General features: G+C 44.9%; 1 protein-coding gene across 1 annotated transcript in view; it reads right to left on the bottom strand.

Annotated features, from left to right (window-relative positions):
• Nucleotides 1–316: 316 nt before the first annotated feature.
• Nucleotides 317–24,969, bottom strand: part of LOC124004686 (serine-protein kinase ATM-like) — a 42,551-nt gene continuing 17,898 nt past the window's right edge. Inside the window, 41 exon segments of the mRNA XM_046313380.1 lie at nt 317–913; nt 3,015–3,049; nt 3,051–3,164; nt 3,296–3,359; nt 3,473–3,587; nt 3,694–3,780; nt 3,889–4,054; nt 4,153–4,302; nt 4,644–4,760; nt 5,266–5,406; nt 5,616–5,698; nt 6,233–6,371; nt 6,536–6,676; nt 6,800–6,925; nt 7,128–7,335; nt 7,558–7,775; nt 7,888–8,007; nt 10,498–10,627; nt 10,629–10,666; nt 10,992–11,226; nt 11,788–11,907; nt 12,009–12,113; nt 12,328–12,476; nt 12,589–12,691; nt 12,780–12,868; nt 12,950–13,058; nt 13,146–13,304; nt 15,451–15,559; nt 15,860–16,037; nt 16,204–16,380; nt 16,511–16,652; nt 17,036–17,207; nt 17,378–17,473; nt 17,595–17,727; nt 17,860–18,018; nt 18,179–18,353; nt 18,577–18,776; nt 18,949–19,075; nt 19,164–19,282; nt 23,196–23,439; nt 23,830–23,993. Coding sequence (XP_046169336.1) covers nt 733–913; nt 3,015–3,049; nt 3,051–3,164; nt 3,296–3,359; nt 3,473–3,587; nt 3,694–3,780; nt 3,889–4,054; nt 4,153–4,302; nt 4,644–4,760; nt 5,266–5,406; nt 5,616–5,698; nt 6,233–6,371; nt 6,536–6,676; nt 6,800–6,925; nt 7,128–7,335; nt 7,558–7,775; nt 7,888–8,007; nt 10,498–10,627; nt 10,629–10,666; nt 10,992–11,226; nt 11,788–11,907; nt 12,009–12,113; nt 12,328–12,476; nt 12,589–12,691; nt 12,780–12,868; nt 12,950–13,058; nt 13,146–13,304; nt 15,451–15,559; nt 15,860–16,037; nt 16,204–16,380; nt 16,511–16,652; nt 17,036–17,207; nt 17,378–17,473; nt 17,595–17,727; nt 17,860–18,018; nt 18,179–18,353; nt 18,577–18,776; nt 18,949–19,075; nt 19,164–19,282; nt 23,196–23,439; nt 23,830–23,993 — 5,637 coding nt within the window. The 3' untranslated portion in view covers nt 317–732.

Genomic DNA, 24,969 nt, shown 5'->3' with positions numbered 1-24,969 from the left:
ATGACCGTGGTCATTAAGTACTTGATGCGCCTGTCCCACACACCTGAAACAGGTTAAGGTATATGGACAAATTCCTCTACATTCTTCTTCAACATAACATCAAAGACTACTAAAAAAAGTTGTAATTTTTTTTGTTTGTTGCTTAATTACAATACCACATTAGTCTGACAGGAAGAGGACCAAATGTATACTGGTAACAAGGTAGAGGCAGTGCTATCAGGGGGAGTTGCAGGGCCCAGTTCATGTACAAACTGGGGTAGTTCCTCCGCAGATGGTTTGAGAGGAGGGGATCTCCCGAGTCAATTAAATCTCCTGATCTCCTGAATCAATTCTCTTTATTATCTTACATGTCAGCTATTTACTACCATCCAGTGGTACAATGAACATATTCAAGAACAACCATTTTTCACTTCAAGTGACCCAAAAAATTTGAATTTATATATCATTTGACACTTGATACAAAGAATTCAGAGCAACACAAGAAAACAAGTCATTTACATCTTGCATTAGATACCTAATAATTGATTACAGTCTATTGAGTGCAGAAAGCTAAAATATCATCTGTGATTGATAAGGAAGCACATGGTGCATCAAGTATGTCAAAGCATAAACATTCAGTATTCATACATAGTATTTTGTAGAAAGCGGACTAAGATTGACCCAGGCCCCCTGGTTTCTCCCAGTATGTTAGACCTAGACCCAGGCCCCCTGGTTTCTCCCAGTATGTTAGACCTAGACCCAGGCCTGCCAGCCGGGGAAGAGGCGGCTGAGATTGTTAGGGTCCATGGCCTGCTGGATGAGGAGGTTGACCTGCCCTCCTACACTGAGCACCCTGCCATCCTCCACCCCCTTCAGCTTCTCCTGCAGCCGCAGCAGCACGCGCTCCGCCACCTTGTTGAAGCTCTGGCTATCACTGCTGAGAGAGAAGAGACAGCATATTGTGCAGCCAATATATGAGATCTGTTAAAAATGTTTATAGCACAAATGTAAATGACCAACACCAAGCCTTGCCACATGATTTTCTTTAACGAGTCCGACGCGAAGGATATACTGCTTTCTCTGGAACGGGCCCAAATCCCTGTCATTTGTGTGAAGAAAAGACAGAGAAAAAGGGGGAGGAGGTCGGGCTGCCTTCTATTGGCCAACGGGCAGTCATTGGGGGAAAAAATGGATGATATACGAGCAAGATTATCCTACCAACGGGACATTAAAAACTGCAATATCTTATGTTTCACAGAGTCGTGGCTGAACGATGACATGGATAATATAGAGCTGGCGGGATTTTCCATGCATCGGCAGAACAGAGAAGCTGCGTCTGGTAAGACGAGGGGCGGCAGTGTGTGTCCATTTGTCATTAACAGCTGGTGCGCGATGTCTAATATTAAAGAAGTACAGGTATTGCTCACCTGAGTACCTTATGATAAGCTGTAGACATCACTATCTACCAAGAGAGTTGTCATCTATATTATTCGTAGCCGTCTATTTACCACCACAAACCGATGCTGGCACTAAGACCACATTCAACCAGCTGTATAAGACCATAAGCAAACAAGAAAATGCTTGTGACAGGGGACTTCAATGCAGGCAAGTGGTCAGATGACGCAGATGCTATGCTACAGGACTGTTTTGCTAGCACAGACTGGAATGTCCAGGATTCATCCAATGGCATTGAGGAGTATACCACCTCAGTCATCGGCTTCATCAATAAGTGCATTGACGACGTCGTCCCCACAATGACCGTACGTACATATCCCAACCAGAAGCCATGGATTACAGGCAACATCCGTATTGAGCTAAAGGCTAGAGCTGCCGCATTCAAGGAGTGGGATACTAATCCGGATGTTTATAAGAAATCCCGCTACGCCCTCAGACAAACCATCAAACAGGCAAAGCATCAATACAGGATTAAGATTGAATCCTACTACACCGGCTCTAACGCTCGTCAGATGTTACAGGGCTTGAAAACTATTACGGATTACAAAAGGGAAACCCAGCCACGAGCTGCCAAGTGACGCGAGCCTACCAGACGAGCTAAATGCCTTTATGATCGCGTCGAGGCAAGCAACACTGAAGCATGCATGAGTTCACCAGCCAACACCGGACAACTGTGTAATAACTCTCTCAGTTGCCGATGTGAGTAAGACCTTTAAACAGGTCAACATTCACAAAGCTGCGGGCCAGACGGATTACCAGGGCGTGCACTCAAAGCATGCGTTGACCAACTGGCAAGTCTTCACTGACATTTTCAACCTCTCCCTGACGGAGTCTGTAATACCTACATGTTTCAAGCACACCACAATAGTCCCTGTGCCCAAGGAAGCGAAGGTAACCAACCGTAGCACTCACGTCGGTAGCCATGAAGTGCTTTGAAAGACTGCTCATGACTCACATCAACAGCATCATCCAGAATACCCTAGAACCACTCCAATTTGCATGCCGCCCCAACAGATACACAGATGACGCAATTTCAATCGCACTCCACACTGCTCTTTCCCACCTGTCCACAAGGAACACCTATGTGAGAATGCTGTTCATTGACTACAGCTCAGCGTTCAACACCATAGTGTCCACAAAACTCATCACTAAGCAAAGGACTCTGGGACTAAACACCTCCCTCTGCAACTGGATCCTGCCACGCTGATCCTCAACACTGGGGCTCGTCAGGGGTGTGTGATTAGTCCCCTCCTGTACTCCCTTGTTCACCCACGACTGCGTGGCCAAACATGACTCCAACACCATCCTTAAGTTTGCTGACGACAAAACAGTGGTAGGCCTGATTACCGACAACAATGTGACAGCCTATAGGGAGGAGCATGTGACAAATCGCATGTGACAAGCGCATGTGACAAATCAAGTTTCATTTGATTGTTCAAAGGCATGTGGAGGGTTTGGTGAGTAACATCAGGACTGAGACAGGACTGAGAGTGTACTCTCCTCAGGCATATGATTCCACTTGATGGTATACTAGTAGGCAGAGACCCCTGATGTAAGGGGTTTATAGTACTGAAGAGTACCTGGACTTGCGGTGGGCCTCCAAGATGTCTCCCCCCCAGTGTAGAGTTGAGCGTGGACTGGAGCTCAGCCTGCTCATCATGCTGCTGCTGCAGGTAGAAGGCCTTGAGAGGGTTCATGGTCCAGTCAAACAGAGGGTCGTACAGCAGTACCTACACCACAGGGCAAAGGTACAGCAGGAGTTATCACATAAACATGTAATGAACATACACCCCATGCTCATATACAGACATTGAGTGAATGTGAACAGTATTTGTGCGTGTGTATATGTTTGTGTTTATACCTCTACAATAGTCAGCAAGGCCTCTTGAGAACTCCTCATGACCTCCATGGTCTTCTCACAGCATCTGAACGGTAGAGATGAACACAGTAAAAATTATATCCTGATTTTAAAAAATTTGCTTGAATAAAATCCATCCAGATCTATCTCCATTGGGATTGGGTCTCGTTGTCTGCTCACCTTCTGAAAACGCCCTCCACCCCCGTTATGCCCATCCCATCCACAATATCTCTGGATAGCCTGAAGGGAACAGTCTCAGGAGTTGGGAGAATCTTGCCCTGTTCAAACGCTACACCTGAAGAGAGATAAACGCATTACACCAAATACCTAACCCAAAATGTTCTCAAGACACGTTCCTCAAATGTTAACTCAGACACAGCTATTTGGAGTATCCTCCTTACCCAAATCAATATGCACCAGTTCAGCTGTCTGTTCGTCTATAAGGATGTTCTGAATGTGCCTATCCCCCAGTCCAACAATGTAGCCCACTGAGGAGAACAAACACAGAAACAAAGGAATCAGATGAATGGCCAAATAAAATTGTGTAGGTATGGTAATTATTGTATTGTGGAGAGCAGAGGTGATGGTGTTTGTACCGATGGAGGAAGTGGCCACACTGCGAGTGTAGGCCAGCCGTTTTTCCAGCCACACTGCTGGGTCCAGGAATCGCTCCATGCAGAAGTACCGGAAGACAGGCCGGAAGTTCTGACACACCTCACTGAAAGCCTGGGTCTTCCCACCGGAACCAAGCCTCTGAGACTCCTACAGTAAAAACAGTATGTTACTACGACATTACAGTACAGTACTACACAATTCAGCCATCAAGGGACTAAGAATGAATGAGTCAAAGTGAGACTCACCATCATCTTTTTCCGGCAGGTTATGCTGGTCCAGTCTTGGGGGCAGAAGCGTGTGTGAGCGCCCTTTTGGGGGTCTATGAGGAAATCCCCTATAGGGACGGTCCCCGAGCACCACTCTAGAACCCCACTACGCTGGGAGAAGGGCACCACCTGGGGGCAGAGACAGGGGCCTCAATCACTCCCATCCACCAAAATTGATAACAGCTCCTTAAGAATATTTGTGTCACATAATTTAAAAATTTTTTTTTTTATTACATATAACATAACAATGATATGATGAGAAAGAGCCAACTAAGTCATTTAACAGAAGCTCATCTCTTGTGGATCTATGTCTGTGAAATGTTAAGTTGTCTATTGTGCAAGTAGATTTATTTATTTTTATTTAAAAAACGTACCCCCCTCCCAAAACAGAAACTCTTCTACAGAGCAATTTACAGTACCGGCAAATGTTTTTAAATAAGTTGAGCTGTGAGACTGGGGCAGTGACTGACCTTGTAGCGTCTGATGTTGAGTTTCCTCTTGCGTGTCTCAGTGTTGCGCTGCAGCAGCATAGAACACATGTGAAACACCTGCTGCATTACAGCATCCTGCCGCAGATCATCCTGGCCCTGAGGATACAGAGGGGCAAAGGTCACAGGGGGTAACAAACTACATAATTTCAAAATAAAACACTACACCGGAACTGACCAATTCTCTATAGGGTTTGTGTGATGGGTGCACTGCCACATGCTATGTTGAGTGAATTTACCAAAAAAGAACATCAGAAAACGGTCTAATATACCAAATCCTTTTTTTCAGGGCCATCAGGTAAGAAAGTGAACAGTTCCCTAAAGAACGCACTCATGAAGAACAAAGCACTGGATAGTGTTTATTTTGTTAGACTAGAAACATAGGGGATCAATAATTACCCTCAGGCCAACATGGACAATAACTGAACCCACAACAGAACCTCAAGTCCTCTGTTGTCTTTCACATGGCTTAGGTACACAAGGCAGTGGATTTCCCTTCAAAGGGTTGGGAAATGCTTTGAATTACATTGAACACACAGTTTACTCACACAATGACTTGCAAGGGGAACAGCGATATAAATCTATGGTTCACAGTTCATCTCACCTTGACCAGTTGTCGTCTGATCTTCCCGTCTGATCCCACACAGTCAATGATCTTGGGCAGGTTGACCCCTCCGGCCAGGTGAAAGTGAGGCTTGAAGGACTTGATGGTCACCAGGTTGTCATATTTACCCGAGGGGTCCACCTGTTAACACAGAGACCAATATGGACACAAGTCCTTCTTACACACATCCCTTTTCAAAGCACGCCATGGGTGTGACATGGTATATACATACATTACAGTGCAAATACTATACAAACTGGCTGCAAAACATCCTATTGCATAACAAAAATCCCCTTACGTCAGGTGATAGACTAGTGAGGGATCCACAGATGATCAAACCCATTCTCTACCTTGATCTCCATTGTAGGAATGATGACATCATCTAGGTTCTTTATCTGCATGATGGGCTGGTCAGAGGGGATGAGGATGGCTTCTACAGAGGAACACAAGGTACAGTAACTTCAAAAACACATTAGCATGTGGTAAAAACTAGGTAGTCATTCATGAAGGTGGTTGTGTTTCTTTATTTTATTTAGGTAAGTTGACTGTGAAAATATTCTCATTTACAGCAACGACCTGGGGAATAGTTACAGGGGAGAGGAGGGGGATGAATGATCCAATTGGAAGCAGGGAATGATTAGAAACTCCATGACGGTATGAGGGCCAGGACACCGGGGTTAACACCCATACTCGTACGATAAGTGCCATGGAATCTTTTAATGGCCACATAGTCAGGACACCCGTTTAATGTCTCATCCAAACTACAAAGGGCAATGTCCCCAATCACTGCCCTGGGATTTTATTTTTATACCAGAGGAAAGAGTGCCTCCTACACCACTTCCAGCAGCATCAGGTCTCCCATTCAGGGAGTGACCAGGACCAACTCTGCTTCAGAGGCAAGTCAGCAGTGGGACACAGGGTGACATGCTGTGTTCAGTGCTGTAAGGAGTGTGCCATTGTCACTCACTTTTCTCTGTCTTGTGTCGACTGGCGTCCATGTAGGCCAGAGTGATGTAGGCATCACAGAGGACCTCTATGCCTCTGATCATCTGGGCTCTCTTCTTCCTGATCTTCTTCATTATCCCCTGGGCCACCTCAGACCGCTCCTACAAGACATCACAACTTTCCTTCATTCTCACACGACACACACTAAAAACAAACTCAGTTCCTAAGAGAATTCCAACAAGACAGTAACAGGTCATGCACACAGTAAAGAGACCCAGTTCCCTATTTCTTTTATTGGCAGTGTTTAGATAGATGTTGCGCTTACCAGGTCCAGTTGGGAGGAATGGCGCGGGGTGCTCTTGGACAGGCGGCTGCGGGAGAAGCTCTCGTCCTTGTTAGCGTTGACCAGAGCAAGGATGATGAAGAGGGTGTGGTGAGGGTGCTCCAGACACGACAGGCAGATCAGCTGTGTTGGATGGATGGATGAACAGATGGATGGATGGATAGATGGAAACATGCTAAGCTGAGGAAGACAACTCTATAGTTCAAACAGACTTCTGTTGCCTATTGAAACATATTGAAGTCTCACCTCATTGAGAACACCATAGAAGCCCACATCCTCTGCCACTGTAGAGGACATTTTGGTCCCCATGCGGGCAGCCAACTGGTACATGAGAGGCAGAAACTTATAGGACGGGATCCTGTTCACACCTCCCTGAAGCACAAGAAATAGTCAAGCAAATTGTAGTTGCTCTCATCTGAATGGGAAGACACACTAATGCCAGGTTGCCTGGGATCCAAACAGAGAGATTTCAGTTTGGAATGGAGCCCAGACCTATCAAATAGTGCAACAAACAATATTGTATAAATGTAGTGAGTGTTTGGTGATATTAGTTAGTGTGATATCACTAACTCACCTTCATCATGTCATTGACTGTCTTGACGTCAGCGTTCTCCAGCCACAGTGAGGCCAGGCGGAACACCCAGGTGTCGTGCTCCTCACCCTGCTCAAGACAATGGATGTAGTTCTCCACAGCCTTACACAGGAACCTCCTTCTGTCAGCCTGCAGGTTGGACAGAGCTCTCTCATCCAGCTCCAACTCCCTCTGCACCTTCACTGTGTACCTGGGAGAGACAGGGAGAGGGAGTTGGAATATCATACACACACACAGTAGGTATTGAGCAGAGAGGACAGTGGAAAATAAAATCGTCACAACAGCCTGGAGGCCAACTCTCTTTCAGCATCTGTCACCTACACTCAGCCGGTGTAGAACCTGCATAAAACAAGCGGATTCAAAACCACACAAGGTTAAAAGTGTTCTCATCTGCTGTGAGTTTGTGTCTGACCTGTTGGTGCTGACCTTGCGCTCCCTCATCAAGTCCACCTCCTCCTTGGCCTTCTCCAGCAGAGCCTGTTTGTTCTCAAACTCAGATGACTTCATGTAGTTATCAATGCCCTGGTACTGGGCATCTGAGAACCTGGCCAGGGACAGGAAGGCCTGCGTCCTCTGGCTCTGCAGCTTGGTGTCTGAACCTATCGCATGGCCCTCGATCACAACCACTGCCTACAGGAGGTCAAACACACAGACAATCACACACACACAGACCCAGACAGTCACACACTATAGATCAACTGTGCCCAAGGAGTGGATTATATTATATGGGCCTTAGTTTTACCCTCTCCAGGTACTTCTCCAGGATGACCCCAGGGCTCTCCAGGCACGTCTCTGCCAGCCAGTTCCCACACAGCCTCAGGCACTCTGTGAACACCGGCACCAGGGCAGGGTTAACGTTAACCTGGCCAAGACAGAGGAACAAAATTAAGCTCTAGCTTAAACTGCCTGCTACTCAGGCCCAGAATAAGATATGCATATTATTATTATATTTGGGTAGAAAACACTCTTTCTAAAACGGTTTGAATGATGTCTGTGAGTTTAACAGAACTTATATGGCAAGCAAAAACCTGAGAAAAAACAACAACCAGGAAGTGGGAAATCTGAGGTTTGTAGTTTTTCAACTCTTTCCCAAGACAAGATATTGTAAATTTGGTCCGATTGCAATTCCTATGGCTTCCACTAGATGTCAATAGTCTTTAGAACCTTGTTTTAGACTTCTACTGTGAAGGAGGAGAGAATAAGAGCAGATTGAGTAAGAGGTCTGTCAGAAGGCCATGAGCTCAGTCAGGCACGCTCCCGTGAGAGGTAGCTGCGTTCCATTGCATTTCTAAAGACAAAGGAATTCTCCGGTTTAAACATTATTGAAGATTTATGTTAAAAACATCCTACAGATTGATTCTATACATCTTTTGTCATGTTTCTACGAACTGTAATGGATTTTTTTTAAACTTTTCGTCTGGCCTGCACGTCGTGAATTTAGATTTGTGAACTAAAAGGCGCAAACAAAAAGAGGGTATTTGGACATAAATGATGTACTTTATCAAACAAAACAAACATTTATTGTGGAACTGGGATTCCTGGGAGTGCATTCTGATGAAGATCATCAAAGCTAAGTGAATATTTATAATGCTATTTATGACTTCTGTTGACTCCACAACATGGGGGATATCTGTATGGCTTGTTTTGGTCTCTGAGCGCTGTACTCAGATTATAGCATGGTGTGCTTTTTCGGTAAAGCTTTTTTGAAATCTGACACAGCGGTTGCATTAACCTCTTGCTCCTACCTGACACGCAGGCGTCCCATCTAGACATCTGGAAATGCAAATGCACTACGCTAAATGCTAATAGTACTAGTTAAAACTCAAACGTTCATTAAAATACACATGCAGGGTATTGAATTAAAGCTACACTCGTTGTGATTCCAGGCAACAAGTCAGATTTTTAAAATGCTTTTCGGCGAAAGCATGAGAAGCTATTATCTGATAGCATGTAACACCCCAAAAGACCCGCAGGGAACGTAAACAAAATAATTGGCATAGTCGTCGCTACACAAACCGCACAAATAAAATATAAAACATTCATTACCTTTGACCATCTTCTTTGTTGGCACTCCTAGATGTCCCATAATCACTATTGGGTCTTTTTTAAAATTAAATCGGTCCATATATAGCCTAGATATCGATCTATGAAGACTGTGTGATAAACGAAAAAAATAGCGTCTTATAACGTAACGTCATTTTTTTAAATGAAAAAAGTTGACGATAAACTTTCACAAAACACTTCGAAATACTTTTGTAATGCAAATTTAGGTATTAGTACACGTTAATAAGCAATCAAATTGATCACGAGGCGATGTATATTCTTTAGCTGTCCGTCTGGAAATAATGTCCGGGTAAATCTCAACCAAAATATCTGGTCTGAGACCTGAACAAATGGCTTGTCTCTTCTTCGTTTGACCAAGAAACAAAGCCTAGGCAAATGACAAGACTGTTGACATCGTGTGGAAGCTGTAGGTATTGCAACCTCAGCCCCATTTATTGTGGTTTGCCTTTATCAATGGGTTGAAGTGGCGGATGGATATATATTTCCATTTTCAGTGATCAGATTTTCCTGCGCTTTTCGATGAAACGCACGTTCTGTTATAGTCACAGCCGTGATTTAACCAGTTTTATAAACGTCTGAGTGTTTTCTATCCACACATACTAATCATATGCATATACTATATTCCTGGCATGAGCAGCAGGGCACTGAAATGTTGCGCTATTTTTAACAGAATGTTTGAAAAAGTAGGGGGTAGGAGTAACAGGTTAAGGATAAGTTAATCTAAAGTTCCATGCATACCACTTGTATCTTTTATCAATGTTTATTATGAGTATTTCTGTAAATTGATGTGGCTCTCTGCAAAATCACCGGATGTTTTTGGAAGAAAAACATTACTGAACGTAATGCTCCAATGTAAACTGAGATTTTTGGATATAAATATGAACTTTATCGAACAAAACATACATGTATTGTGTAACATGATGTCCTATGAGTGTCATCTGATGAAGATCATCAAAGGTTAATGATTCATTTTATCTCTATTTTTGCTTTTTGTGACTCCTCTCTTTGGCTGGAAAAATGGCTGTGTTTTTCTGTGACAAGGTACTGACCTAACATACTCAGATGGTGTGCTTTCGTCGTAAAGCCTTTTTGAAATCGGACACTGTGGTGCGATTAACAAGTTTATCTTTAAAATGATGTAAAATACTTGTATGTTTGAGGAATTTTCATTATGAAATTTCTGTTGTTTGAATATGGAGCCCTGCACTTTCACTGGCTGCTGTCATATCGATCCCGTTAACGGGATCTCAGCCGTAAGAAGTTAACATGTAGACTGACTCCCACTGACCTGCTCCTCCAGAGTGTGGATCATCTGTCTCAGTAGCCCCAGAGCAAGACCCTGCTCTCCCTTCGCCCAAAACACCTGGGCCTCCTCCAGCTGCCATGACGACGCTGTGGAGCCCTGCCCCCCCTCCTCCGCCATGCTGCTTCATCTGGAAAACCGCCCGCTCTGCCAGCTGGGGAGGGGTGAGGACGGCACAGGGGTGAAAAGGGCACAGCGGTGAGACGGGCACAGGGGTGCACTATATAGTCACTCACACATAGAGACCAATATAGTCACTCACATAGACACCAATGCAAATGCATGTTGTGCTGCAATATTTAAGAGAACATACTGGTAAATGGGTCAGGAGTGCTGAGTGAATCCAGACCATAGAAAACATGTGCACTCATTCTCCTCCTATTACGTGTAGAGTAGACACACTATACATGTGGAAGACACTATATAAACCCTATACACGTATGAAACACCCCCACGATGAGCGCTGAGCTCCAGTCTACCTGTGTGTTTCCTGCGGCGCGGGCCAGTTGGCAGAGCTCCATGAGGTGGGAGGTGAGGACAGTGCTGAGGTACTTGTTCTTTTCAGGGTCTCTCTCCTGGGAGATTAGGGTCTCCTGGGCCACGGAGCGCAGGGCCAGGATGGGCTCCACCAGCGTAAAGTCACTGTCAACCAGCAGCTGGGAGTGCTGCTGCCAATGGGAACACACCTCGGCCAGGCCTACGTCGGTCAGGGGCCTGCCACAGGCCAGGGGAAATATAACTTACATGACTTGTATTACCTAAGAGATTGAAGTATCAAAACCCAGCACTCTATAAAAAATCTGATCATGTGTTTTTTGTATGTTTTTTTGTATAATATTTGAAAGAGGGAGGAGCCTACAAGTCCCCCTGGGGTTTTTAATTGAACCTTTATTTAACCAGAAAAAGCCCATTGAGACAGAGACACTTTTTAAGGTAGACCTGGCCAAGAAGGCAGCAACAATCAATACATTACATCATTAAAGCATACAACAATACAATACAACACAACGCACCCTAAAAAAAGCATTTACACTCCTCCGTAACAGTCTCCCATGTTCTTTTTGTTTAACTTTTAAACCATCATAGTGTTTAGTATTTTTTTATTGTGTGCAAATAAAACATGTATAAAAAAATACAAAATCTCTAGGTTTGTGGATGTGCATTGTGTTGAGGTATGAGACACAGTGGGTTTCAAATCAAATATAAAATACACTTTCTATACTGTATAGACATTTGAAATTAGCGATGTTGACATGCTGGGAAGGAAGATCATACTTGGAGAAGAGTTGTCGGATGCTCTCCAGCTCACTGATCCTCTGGAGGTTCCGTAGAGCAGGGTAGAGAGAGGACACTGCCTCCAGACTGCCTTTGCACAGTTCCTCCACCTCATTGCCCCTGATGCCACACACAATTAATTTCAATGAGTATAGTTGTTTGTGTGGTGATATTTTGATGGCTGAGAGTTGTTGATTTCCATGAGGGAAACCTTGTTTTACCTGGCATATTTAAGAGTTTGGTCGAATGTGGAAAACTCTTTGTCTCTCAAAGCCTGCAAGGAGCAGAACACTGACTCGTTGAAGCCAGGGTTCAATTTCTCATTCCTGAAACAAGCAAGAAGGCAAGACACCAAGGGCACATGTCAATCCATTTAGCAATATTTTCTTCACCTTCTAAAATACCACCTCAGGAACCCTTACTTTCATACCCCTTGTCTTCCAGAGGCCCCTCCCACTCACCTTTCCTATGGGCCACAGTCCTGAGGCCCCTCTCACTCACCTGTCTGATAAGTCACAACCCGAGGCCCTTTCCACTTACCGCTCTGATAGGTCACAGTCCCACTGCATGTTCCTCCAGGCGGCCTGAAACCTTAGCTCCCTTAGCTCCGCCCCCCACTCCACCCCCTCACTCTCCAGACCCCGCAGGTAGGTGGCCAGGATACTGCTCAGACCAATGTTCTGCAGACCCTGAGGGACCATTGGACAAGCAGCATTAGGTTTTGTCATCTGTCCCCAACAATGGTTTACACAGACAGACAGAGACAATACAGATTTGGAGTTCAAACAAGTTTCTGCTTACCTCCACAATACCCACTTGCCGTGTGCCATCAGGAAGATTGGAGTGGAGGTCGTAGGAGGTCAGAGCCTTTCCCCACATCGCCTCATGCTCATAGGTTCGAATCCTTCAAAACAGACACACAAAAAGAGAATTCTCAGCTAACAAAATTTTGAATATCCAAGATAAAACAAAAATAGGATAACAAAGTTCACCTGGTGAGAGCGCTGGTCATCTTCCCACCTTCACACCCATACAGACTGTCTGGCTCCCCAATACTACGATACACCTCAATCAGTAGGTCCTAAGACATGGTACAGAAATGACAGTATGGAGCTATGCATTGGACAACAACACTAAAGGTTAATTGCAAAATCAACTCTACCTGTAGACTGATACCAGTGTCTTTCACACTCTCCTCTGTCAGACTGGAGATGGTGAAGTTCTGACTGCTCTCATCAAATGTGATTCTGCGCGACGTTCTGGCCGGATTTCTGTAAGCAGAGGTAAAGAACGATGTGAACAACACAGAACAAGAAAGACATAAGAGACATCAGTATCTCCCATGATGTGTAGTGTACCTGCGGTTCTCCTCCATGTTAGTCTTGATCTTGTCGACGTAGATCTCAGAGTAGAGCAGGGCTGTGAAGTGGGCTGAGCAGGACTGGGCTGCCCTGGCCACCTCCAGGTAGTTCAGCTCCAACCAGAAGTTAGAGTGGCACACCGTACCACAAAAGTTACTAGAACCAACAAAACAGCATCAAACGCCGTACAACACAAGTTACTAGAACCAACAAAACAGCATCAAACGCCGTACCACACAAGTTACTAGAACCAACAAAACAGCATCAAACGCCGTACCACACAAGTTACTAGAACCAACACAACAGCATCAAACACCGTACCACACAAGTTACTAGAACCAACACAACAGCATCAAACACCGTACGTCACAAGTTACTAGAACCAACACAACAGCATCAAACACCGTACCACACAAGTTACTAGAACCAACACAACAGCATCAAACACCGTACCACACAAGTTACTAGAACCAACACAACAGCATCAAACAAGTTACTAGAATCAACACAACAGCATCAAACACCGTACGTCACAAGTTACTAGAACCAACCCAACAGCATCAAACAAGTTACTAGAATCAACACAACAGCATCAAACACCGTACCACACAAGTTACTAGAACCAACACAACAGCATCAAACACCGTACCACACAAGTTACTAGAACCAACACAACAGCATCAAACACCGTACCACACAAGTTACTAGAACCAACACAACAGGATCAAACACCGTACCACACAAGTTACTAGAACCAACACAACATCATCAAACACCGTACGTCACAAGTTACTAGAACCAACACAACAAACACCGTATGTCACAAGTTACTAGAACCAACACAACAGCATCAAACACCGTACGTCACAAGTTACTAGAACCAACACAACAGCATCAAACACCGTACGTCACAAGTTACTAGAACCAACACAACAGCATCAAACACCGTACGTCACAAGTTACTAGAACCAACACAACAGCATCAAACACCGTACGTCACAAGTTACTAGAACCAACACAACAGCACCAAACAAGTTACTAGAACCAACACAACAGCATCAAACACCGTACCACACAAGTTAGTAGAACCAACACAACAGCATCAAACAAGTTACTAGAACCAACACAACATCAAACACCGTACGTCACAAGTTACTAGAACCAACACAACAGCATCAAACACCGTACGTCACAAGTTACTAGAACCAACACAACAGCATCAAACACCGTACGTCACAAGTTACTAGAACCAACACAACAGCATCAAACACCGTACCACACAAGTTACTAGAACCAACACAACAGCATCAAACACCGTACGTCACAAGTTACTAGAACCAACACAACAGCATCAAACACCGTACGTCACAAGTTACTAGAACCAACACAACAGCATCAAACACCGTACCACACAAGTTACTAGAACCAACACAACAGCATCAAACACCGTACGTCACAAGTTACTAGAACCAACACAACAGCATCAAACACCGTACGTCACAAGTTACTAGAACCAACACAACAGCACCAAACAAGTTACTAGAACCAACACAACAGCATCAAACAAGTTACTAGAACCAACACAACAGCATCAAACAAGTTACTAGAACCAACACAACAGCATCAAACACCGTACCACACAAGTTACTAGAACCAACACAACAGCATCAAACACCGTACGTCACAAGTTACTAGAACCAACACAACAGCATCAAACACCGTACGTCACAAGTTACTAGAACCAACACAACAGCACCAAACAAGTTACTAGAACCAACACAACAGCATCAAACAAGTTACTAGAACCAACACAACAGCATCAAACAAGTTACTAGAACCAACACAACAGCATCAAACACCGTACCACACAAGTTACTAGAACCAACACAACAGCATCAAACACCGTACGTCACAAGTTACTAGAACCAACACAACAGCATCAAAACACTGTACCACACAAGTTACTAGAACCAACACAACAGCATCAAACACCGTACGTCACAAATTACTAGAACCAACACAACAGCACCAAACAAGTTACTAGAACCAACACAACAGCATCAAACAAGTTACTAGAACCAACACAACAGCATCAAACACCGTACGTCACAAGTTACTAGAACCAACACAACAGCATCAAACAAGTTACTAGAACCAACACAACAGCATCAAACACCGTACCACACAAGTTACTAGAACCAACACAACAGCATCAAACACCGTACCACCTAACAAAGAGAGGGGTGCAGTAGATTTTATAGTCGTACAGGTCAGGAAGATAAGAGCAAATGCATCTACAAACCTATCAGATCCTAGAGGTCTTTGTTGCTGCCTCAGATAGTTAATGACAGAGAGCATGGTGCGCAGAGAGGCCTTATCCAACGGACCCTGGTTGGAAATGTCAGACTCTCCTGCTGAGATAATAAAAAACACTGTAATGACCTGATCTTCAGGAGAAAAACCTACTGGAAATGTCTAAAGTCAAAAATACACAGCGAGCAAGCGAGAGAGCTAGAGAGAGAGAAACAAAGCTAGAGAGAGAAAGAGCTAAAGAAAGAAAGCTAGAGAGAGAGGGAGAGAAAAAGGGAGCGAGAAAGAGAGAGAAAGAGCTAAAGAAAGAAAGCTAGAGAGAGAGGGAGAGAAAAAGGGAGCGAGGAAGAGAGAGAGAAAGATCTAGAGAAAAATGTTGAGAGATGGAGAGTAAAACCCACCAGAGTCTGAGAGGAGAGGAGTGGTGGAGCGGCTAGAGGCCCGGGCACGACTGACACAGCTGGTGAAAAAGTCCTGGATATGTGTGGAGAGGAGCTTCCTCCAGGAGCCGTCAGAGTCCCCCAGCAGGATGTCATGGATGATGAGTGGCAGCACCCTCTGGCAGAAGTCTGTTTTCACCTGAACACATGGGAAAGGATAGGGGTTAGAGACAGGGATATCTGACTGGAAAGTTGAGCCAAAATTGAACATGTGTTTACAACGGCGTAGCAAGAGATGCCTGACTGAACAAGAAATTAGCATTAGCACAAGTGCTGGCCTAGAGATATAACAGCCATGCCCTCACCAGACACAGGGGCCGGGAAAGCAGCAGAGTTTCACTCCTGACCCCTCCACTGTCCAGCAGAACTATGCAGAGCATCTTCAACCAGGCCTTATGGCCGCCAGCCTCAGGCACCCACAGGTCCTGGCTCTCCAGCCGCTCCCTAGCCACCAAGCTCACCTCCTCACTCATCCCGACCACCTGCACAGGTGAATGGATAATTAACGCACACACACAGACACATATATGTATGCAAACAAATTCACACACTACGAAATTCAGACACACATACAAGGATGTGATATTTCAGGTCTTGAAAAGTCTGCCCAACCTTCTTCTTGGTAGACCTAAAAGGGTTGAGGTAAGCCAGCATAGGGTCACGGTTGTCTTTATGGATCTCCCAGAAGTCAGCTCCAGCCTGAGTGGCCAAGATGTCCTTCAGGCTCTGGACAGCAGCTTGCCTCACCTCAATACTGACACAAAAACACATGGGACCACAACAAAACATGACAGCATGTCAAGACACACTCATTATATGAAAAACATATGACAATACAGTGGCTACTTCCCTGTGCTAAATTCAGTGTTGAATTAGTAGGAAAGTACTTTAGGGCCATTAGATACAGTATATGGCAGGGCTCTAAACTGCTACCATTATGGTCACGTATGCTCCTAAATATTTTCGTGTGCTACCTGGAATTGTAATTTGGGAGCAAATTACAAATGTATTTTGTAATTGGTGGCAATTATCATTTATACCTATAATATTTTTCTAAAATTCTAAACCTACATTTTTCAACTTTGGAGCAAATGTGCTCTTTGAAAACATGTCAGCGTAGACCCCTGTATGATGTACCAGTGGTGTGTGAGGGCGTTGTTGATGCAGTTCAGGGTGATGTAGAGCCACTGTGGTTCCACTGAAGGGAAGAGTGATACAGCTCTGGCATTGAGCTGGTCCTTCCCATGGAGCAGAGCGATGGTGGAGAAATCCACAGGCCCCAGCTCTCCCAGACAGCTCCCTGCAGCCTCTATAAAAACATAGGCACATGGTCAAGGAAAAGACTAATACCCTTTTCACACAACGGTGCCAAGCCGGCCGAAACTACTTCCTATCACACAAACAATTATTGATGCTTTTTTGGGCTGAGAGAGGAAACATACGCAGTGCCAACAATGAGGTTGTGGTAACCATACGTACCTAAGATGTCTCTTCCTCCAGGGTGATTGGCTGCTAGCTTACAGAGTTGTAGTAGGTTAAGGACCAGCAGCACCAACACACTCTCTGCAGGGTCCGCTAGAATGAAGAGGTACAGAGATAGGATTCAAAAAGGGCAAACTAACACACACTCATCCCCACACACAGATACATGGGTCTGGTAACATATCTAGACTACGGTAGCCCTCCCCTCTCTGACCGAGGCACTCTCTCAGCAGCGGTCTGATCTGGCTCTTGTTGTTGTGGAGCTGTCTCCTCAGGTCCTTCAGTCCCTCCAGTCTGGTCAGAGGCAGGGAGTCACAGGAAGCCACAGACAGGAAGTGGGCTATCTCCTGTGGACGAGACACAGAGAGGCTCATGGAATGTGGCAATAGTGTGACAGACGTGTGCATCAGCTGTAGAGGTCATACATGAGTGGTTAGAGGGTGTGTGCTGTGCCCTGTGTGTGAAGGGAGTGTCCTTACCTGTCTGAGAGTGAATTTGCCTGTGCTGTACTTCAGTGTGTGCTGCACGCCCCTCAGCTCTCTGAACTCAGGTCGGTCTGGGAAGGGCTCTAACTTCTGGATGGCACTCTTCAGCTTGTCCTGACTCTCTACAACCAGGAACTTCAACAGACTGAGCACCTGAGAGAGAGAGGTCAACAGAGAGAAAGAAAAAAAAGAGCGAGAAGAGAGGGGAGAGAGAAGGAAAAAGAGAACAATGAACAGGGTAATACCTACTTGGAGCAAATTATTATTTGTCATATAAATAGTCTACTGGCCAGGTAATACAACCATGTCTTACCTGCTGTGAGATAGCAAGTTGGGTTGTCACCTGGGCAGTGAGAGTACCAACGATAACCTGCAGGTGGCTCTCCACAGCATCGTCACAGAATTGCACGGCCGTGCGACACACAGAGGTCAGTAGGTCACAACACAGGGAGAAACTACGGCTGGACACCTCGTCCAACTGGGCCGGCCTGTCAGAAAACAAGAACAGGCAGAAAAACAGTCAACTACTAGAGAGAGCAAAAATGATGAGTCACTCCATTGGATCTGTGTGTGAGCAGCAGACTTTGTGTGTGTGTGTGTGTGTGTGTGTGTGTGTGTGTGTGTGTGTGTGTGTGTGTGTGTGTGTGTGTGTGTGTGTGTGTGTGTGTGTGTGTGTGTGTGTGTGTGTGTGTGTGTGTGTTTACCCCTAACCTGCTGTTGATGTGGTGGATGAGTGTGTAAATTATGTCTCGGAGGACGAAGGCCCAGGCTCCCCCCAGGCCGTCCTTGACCTCCTTGAGCAGCAGGCTGACAAACAGGTGGTACATCATCAGGATGCGGTGCCTCTCGTAGGCATTGATCGTCTCAGCTGCCTTCTGACACACCGCCAGTAGGATCCTCTGGATGGAGATCTAGAATCACAACACAAGAGGATCACAGAATCCGGATTCCTTTCCAGATTAAACGTTTTGAAAAATTGGGCTCACGAAACCACGCAACTTTGTAAAGCCCTATTCTGTTCCATTGTGTAACAACATTTTACAGCCATTGCAATACAATGATGAGAGCAGGAGAGGATTTTACCGGAGTCTTGGATAAAATGGCCACCAGGGACTTGAGATTGGCACTGTGACACGAGCTGAGATAGTCCAGTGTGGCTTTTATGACATAGGAGCTGAAATAGGGTGGGTTTGGGGCTGGGTCCAGTTCCCTACAGAGAACATATTAACATCACAGTCAATGAAAAGGTTGTGAATGCAAGTAAGGGTGGTTGTGGAGTGATGTGTAGTGAACATTACCCTATGAACCTTCTCAGGTCCCCTCTGTCCCCCTCCTCAGTAGCAGCCCCTTCATACAGGGTCATCAACAGCTCCACCACAATGTCTGACAGGTTACTGTGAATCAGGCTGTCGATTTGCTGTGGAAAGTCCAACAGTGATACAGTAAGTTAGGTCTGTGAGAGAGACAGACATTAAAGATGGCTTTTACAGCTTCTAATGCAGGTTCACTTGACTGCTGCGGATTGTAGCTAGCTCAACCTGAAATGGTTGTATGGTGGGAAAATGAGAAACTCTTATGAACATACGCTGTATAAGCCTTAAACCTGTACATTCCCACTGTCATGTTTCTGTCATGTAAGAAGAAGCTGGTGTTCTTCCACTCTTGTGTATCTTAGTGACGCGGGGCCAAAGACAAAGGGCCGTCTGAGAGTGACCACAATTTTTGGTCCATCCTGTTCTTTTTGTATCTTTCAAGAGCACAGCTGTGTGGAGATATGGAGAGACCAGAGGCTAGCTTGAGCAGCAGCAGCTAGATAGCTTACAAACAAGTGACAATGCAAGTTTTGTTACTATGTTCCCATCAGGCTCTTACACATTCGCTAAACTGCCACGTAGACAAAAGGTTATAAAAGCTGAGACCCAAATCTTGCTAGTTGGGCTGTTACCTCTGCACCATTGAGTGAATTTGTGAACCGCTCCAGACTAATAAAGTAGTTACTTGAAGAATCTACAGTCTCTCTCTTCCATTCTGGTTAGAATTTCGACGACAATTCTTGTCGACGAGGATGGATTGGCCAACTCCGTTTGCTGATCGGACACCAAGGTTAACAGTGCGCAGGGGCTGCATTAGATGTAGTTCAGAGAGCCCACACTTCGCCTGAGTGGAGCAGAAGGGACCCGCCACGGACCTGCCAGGGAGCGTCATTGGACAGATACGCCATCCCGAACAATCAAATTAAGGGTGAGACTGACTTTCTTTAAAAAGACAACTAAAGTGCACATTAAAATATATATATTCTCTTAGTGACAGAAGACTACTGTGTGTAGAGGAGAATTCGGTGTGTGAAGAAGACCTTGTGTTAGTGACAAGGAGGGCTCTACTGTGCGTGGAGAAAACCTGTTTTTTAATAGAGGTATTCCCGTGTAAATGCGCATTATTTGGCAAAGTACTAAATTAATATTAATTGAGATGCTATGGTTTGCAATCGTCAGATGTAAATGCATGATGAAAGTGTTCCAGGACAGGGTCCTGAAGTACTATAGATACCGGGACAGGGTTCTGATCAAAATGTTCCAGGACAGGGTCCTGAAGTACTATAGATACCGGGACAGGGTTCTGATCAAAATGTTCCAGGACAGGGTCCTGAAGTACTATAGATACCAGGACAGGGTCCTGAAGTACTATAGATACCAGGACAGGGTCCTGAAGTACTATAGATACCAGGACAGGGTCCTGATGAAAGTGTTCCAGGACAGGGTCATGATGAAAGTGTTCCAGGACAGGGTCCTGAAGTACTATAGATACCAGGACAGGGTCCTGAAGTACTATAGATACCAGGACAGGGTCCTGAAGTACTATAGATACCAGGACAGGGTCCTGAAGTACTATAGATACCAGGACAGGGTCCTGAAGTACTATAGATACCGGGACAGGGTTCTGATCAAAATGTTCCAGGACAGGGTCCTGAAGTACTATAGATACCAGGACAGGGTCCTGAAGTACTATAGATACCAGGACAGGGTCCTGAAGTACTATAGATACCAGGACAGGGTCCTGAAGTACTATAGATACCAGGACAGGGTCCTGAAGTACTATAGATACCAGGACAGGGTCCTGAAGTACTATAGATACCAGGACAGGGTCCTGAAGTACTATAGATACCAGGACAGGGTCCTGAAGTACTATAGATACCAGGACAGGGTCCTGAAGTACTATAGATACCAGGACAGGGTCCTGAAGTACTATAGATACCAGGACAGGGTCCTGATGAAAGTGTTCCAGGACAGGGTCCTGATGAAAGTGTTCCAGGACAGGGTCCTGAAGTACTATTAGATACCAGGGCAGGGTCCTGAAGTACTATAGATACCAGGACAGGGTCCTGATGAAAGTGTTCCAGGACAGGGTCCTGAAGTACTATTAGATACCAGGGCAGGGTCCTGAAGTACTATAGATACCAGGACAGGGTCCTGATGAAAGTGTTCCAGGACAGGGTCCTGAAGTACTATAGATACCAGGACAGGGTCCTGAAGTACTATAGATACCAGCACAGGGTCTTGAAGTACTATAGATACCAGCACAGGGTCCTGATGAAAGTGTTCCAGGACAGGGTCCTGATGAACTATAGGTACCAGGACAGGGTCCTGAAGTGCTATAGATACCAGGACAGGGTCCTGAAGTGCTATAGATACCAGGACAGGATCCTGAAGTGCTATAGATACCAGGACAGGGTCCTGAAGTGCTATAGATACCAGGACAGGGTCCTGAAGTGCTATAGATACCAGGACAGGGTCCTGAAGTGCTATAGATACCAGGACAGGGTCCTGAAGTGCTATAGATACCAGGACAAGGTCCTGAAGTGCTATAGATACCAGGACAGGGTCCTGAAGTGCTATAGATACCAGGACAGGGTCCTGAAGTGCTATAGATACCAGGACAGGGTCCTGAAGTGCTATAGATACCAGGACAGGGTCCTGAAGTGCTATAGATACCAGGACAGGGTCCTGAAGTACTATAGATACCAGGACAGGATCCTGAAGTATTATAGATACCAGGACAGGGTCCTGAAGTACTATAGATACCAGGACAGGGTCCTGAAGTACTATAGATACCAGGACAGGGTCCTAAAGTACTATAGATACCAGGACAGGGTCCTGATGAAAGTGTTTCAGGGTCCTGAGATAGAATTAAAAAATATTCCTGCAGGTTTGAAAAATATTGTAAAAGAAAATGCATTAATCAATGGAGTGGTAAAAACAGTTGGTTATGATTGGGAAACCAGCTATACATTTAAAACCTTAAATGTGCATAGGAGGAACTACCATGTGGGTACAAAATCAAAAATGACAGAGTAATTCAAAAAGATTTTGATGAGAAGAAATTACTCCTTTTTAATTATAAGCAAGGAAGACGTTCCTAACCAAATACTGTTTGTTTTTGTTTCCTGAGTGTGTGTGTATTGACGAGAGATTCATATTATGGACGGACGATGAACCCTATCAGGCCCAACTGGCTGCACTGCGTGATCGCATAAAGGAACATTACCCACCAATGACTGATTGGTCAGCCATCCAGTTGCACACAGAATGTATACATTTATATTTTTTATTCAACATTTCTTAAACTAAGCAAGTCAGTGAAGAACATATTCTTATTTACAATGATGGCCTAGATACAGTGGGTTAACTGCCTTGTTCAGGGGCAGAACGGCAGATTTGTTTTTACTTGTCAGCTCGGGGATTCGATCTAGCAACCTTTCGGTTACTGGCCCAATGCTCTAACCACGCTACCTGCTGCCCCAGAAAGCTAAAGAGTCACTGGAGGACTACATTGGAAAACCGTGACAGATTAGGTGGACAAAGCAGGAGGTTGACGCTGAACCCTGGCCGTGTGGACAGTGTCAACGTGATGATTGTCCTCTTTGTACAGACGACGGGTGTACTCCTGTGTAACTTTTCAAATGACTTGTAACTGTTTAAATGATTCCCATAAGAATGTTTTGTACCATGTGAAGGTTAACAAACTGGCTCAACAGAAGCCCTTTACAAAGACAATGTAGTAGTGTAAGAAAGCCGTGTCCTACAATGTTTTATATTTTGCTTGGTTGAAGTTTTGAAGAATCTACAGTCTTTTTCTTCCTTTCTGATTAAAATTTCCACGACAGTTAGCAAACCTGGCATCAGGGTTGGAGTCAATTCCATTTCAATTCAGCCACTTCAGGGGATGAAGTGAAAAGGAATGGAACCCAATCCTGGTTTATACATGATAACATCCTACAGAGTTTTAAGCACATTCAGCTGCAGGCACAGAGACTCCAAGCGTCTCTTCCTCACCGGTTTGCCCAGGCAGTTGCTGTCCTTGAGTAGGTCATAGACCCTGTGGGCCTTCTCTCTCTGCCGGGCCACTTGGGCATCCTGGCCCGACATGGCAAAGTAGGGCAAGATGTTAACCATGATCTTAGGGAAGCAGTTGGCCAGCAGCTTCTTCCAGTCCTTACCCAGGAGGGTGCTGATGGACTTCACCTGCTTAAAGTCATCCAGGAAGACCAGGTGTGGGATAAGGACCTGATAGGAGGAGCTGGGATAAAACAAAGAAACAACAAAGAAATCGATAGATGCATCATTCCTTCATTCCTTCTTTAAGGTGATCTGACATGCTTGAATAGGTGAAAGCAATATGGTAGAAACTCTACTTTCACCTCAATTCTGTCAGATCAGTAAATTCACAAAAAGTCACTTTACGGACATAAAACGTATGGGATGCGCCAAATTTGAATAGTAACTGAATTAAATAAAGGTGAAATAAAAAAGAAAATAAATATAGCAGGTGCAGAACTTACCGTGAAATGCTTACTTACAAGCCCTTAACCAACAATGCAGTTTAAAAAAATAGAGTGAAGAAAATGTTTACTAAATAAACTAAAGTAAAAAATGTCATGTAGAACATAAACTAAGCATGTGCACCTACCTGTAGAAGTCCTTGAGAGTGGCGTGGTTGAGCAGAGTGTAAGGGAAGGACTCCAGAGTGTAGCCATGCTGGCCCAGCCACTCTGCCACCAGGTAATCCAGGTGAGAGCTGACAAACCCCTCCACACTCCTGTAGCCCAGAGCTCTGGACACACTGCCCAGGACCTAGAGGGGGTGAGAAAAGTATGTACTTTTTACTCCATACATTTTCCCTGACACCCACAAGTACTCAATACATTTCGAATGCTTAGCAGGACAAGAAAATTGTCAAATTCACACACTTATCAAGAGAACATCCCTGGTCATCCCTACTGCCTCTGATCTGGCGGACTCACTAAACAGAGAACATCCCTGGTCATCCCTACTGCCTCTGATCTGGCAGACTCACTAAACAGAGAACATCCCTGGTCATCCCTACTGCCTCTGATCTGGCAGACTCACTAAACAGAGAACATCCCTGGTCATCCCTACTGCCTCTGATCTGGCGGACTCACTAAACAGAGAACATCCCTGGTCATCCCTACTGCCTCTGATCTGGCGGACTCACTAAACAGAGAACATCCCTGGTCATCCCTACTTCCTCTGATCTGGCGGACTCACTAAACAGAGAACATCCCTGGTCATCCCTACTGCCTCTGATCTGGCGGACTCACTAAACAGAGAACATCCCTGGTCATCCCTACTGCCTCTGATCTGGCGGACTCAGTAAACAGAGAACATCCCTGGTCATCCCTACTGCCTTTGATCTGGCGGACTCACTAAACAGAGAACATCCCTGGTCATCCCTACTGCCTCTGATCTGGCGGACTCACTAAACACATGCTTAGTTTGTAAATGATGTCAGTGTTGGAGCATGCCCCTGGATATCCGTGAATAAATAAAAACATGAAAATGATGCCATCTGAATTGCTTAATATAAGGAATTTGAAATGATTTAGATTTTTACTTTTGATATTTAAGTATATTTTAGCAATTACATTTACTCAAGTAATATTTTACTGGGTGACTTTCACTTGAATCATTTTCTGTTTACTTTTACTCAAGTATGACAATTGGGTACCTTTTCCACCCCTGGTGGAAAGGGAAAGTTACCCACATTCACTATAAAGTGCTTTCAGTTTAAGAAACATGAATACAACAC

The sequence above is a fragment of the Oncorhynchus gorbuscha genome, linkage group LG19, assembly GCF_021184085.1.
Source record: "Oncorhynchus gorbuscha isolate QuinsamMale2020 ecotype Even-year linkage group LG19, OgorEven_v1.0, whole genome shotgun sequence".
Lineage (NCBI taxonomy): Eukaryota > Metazoa > Chordata > Actinopteri > Salmoniformes > Salmonidae > Oncorhynchus > Oncorhynchus gorbuscha.
The sequence above is the reverse complement of the archived record's forward strand: the minus strand, read 5'-3'. Positions and strand labels throughout refer to the sequence as shown.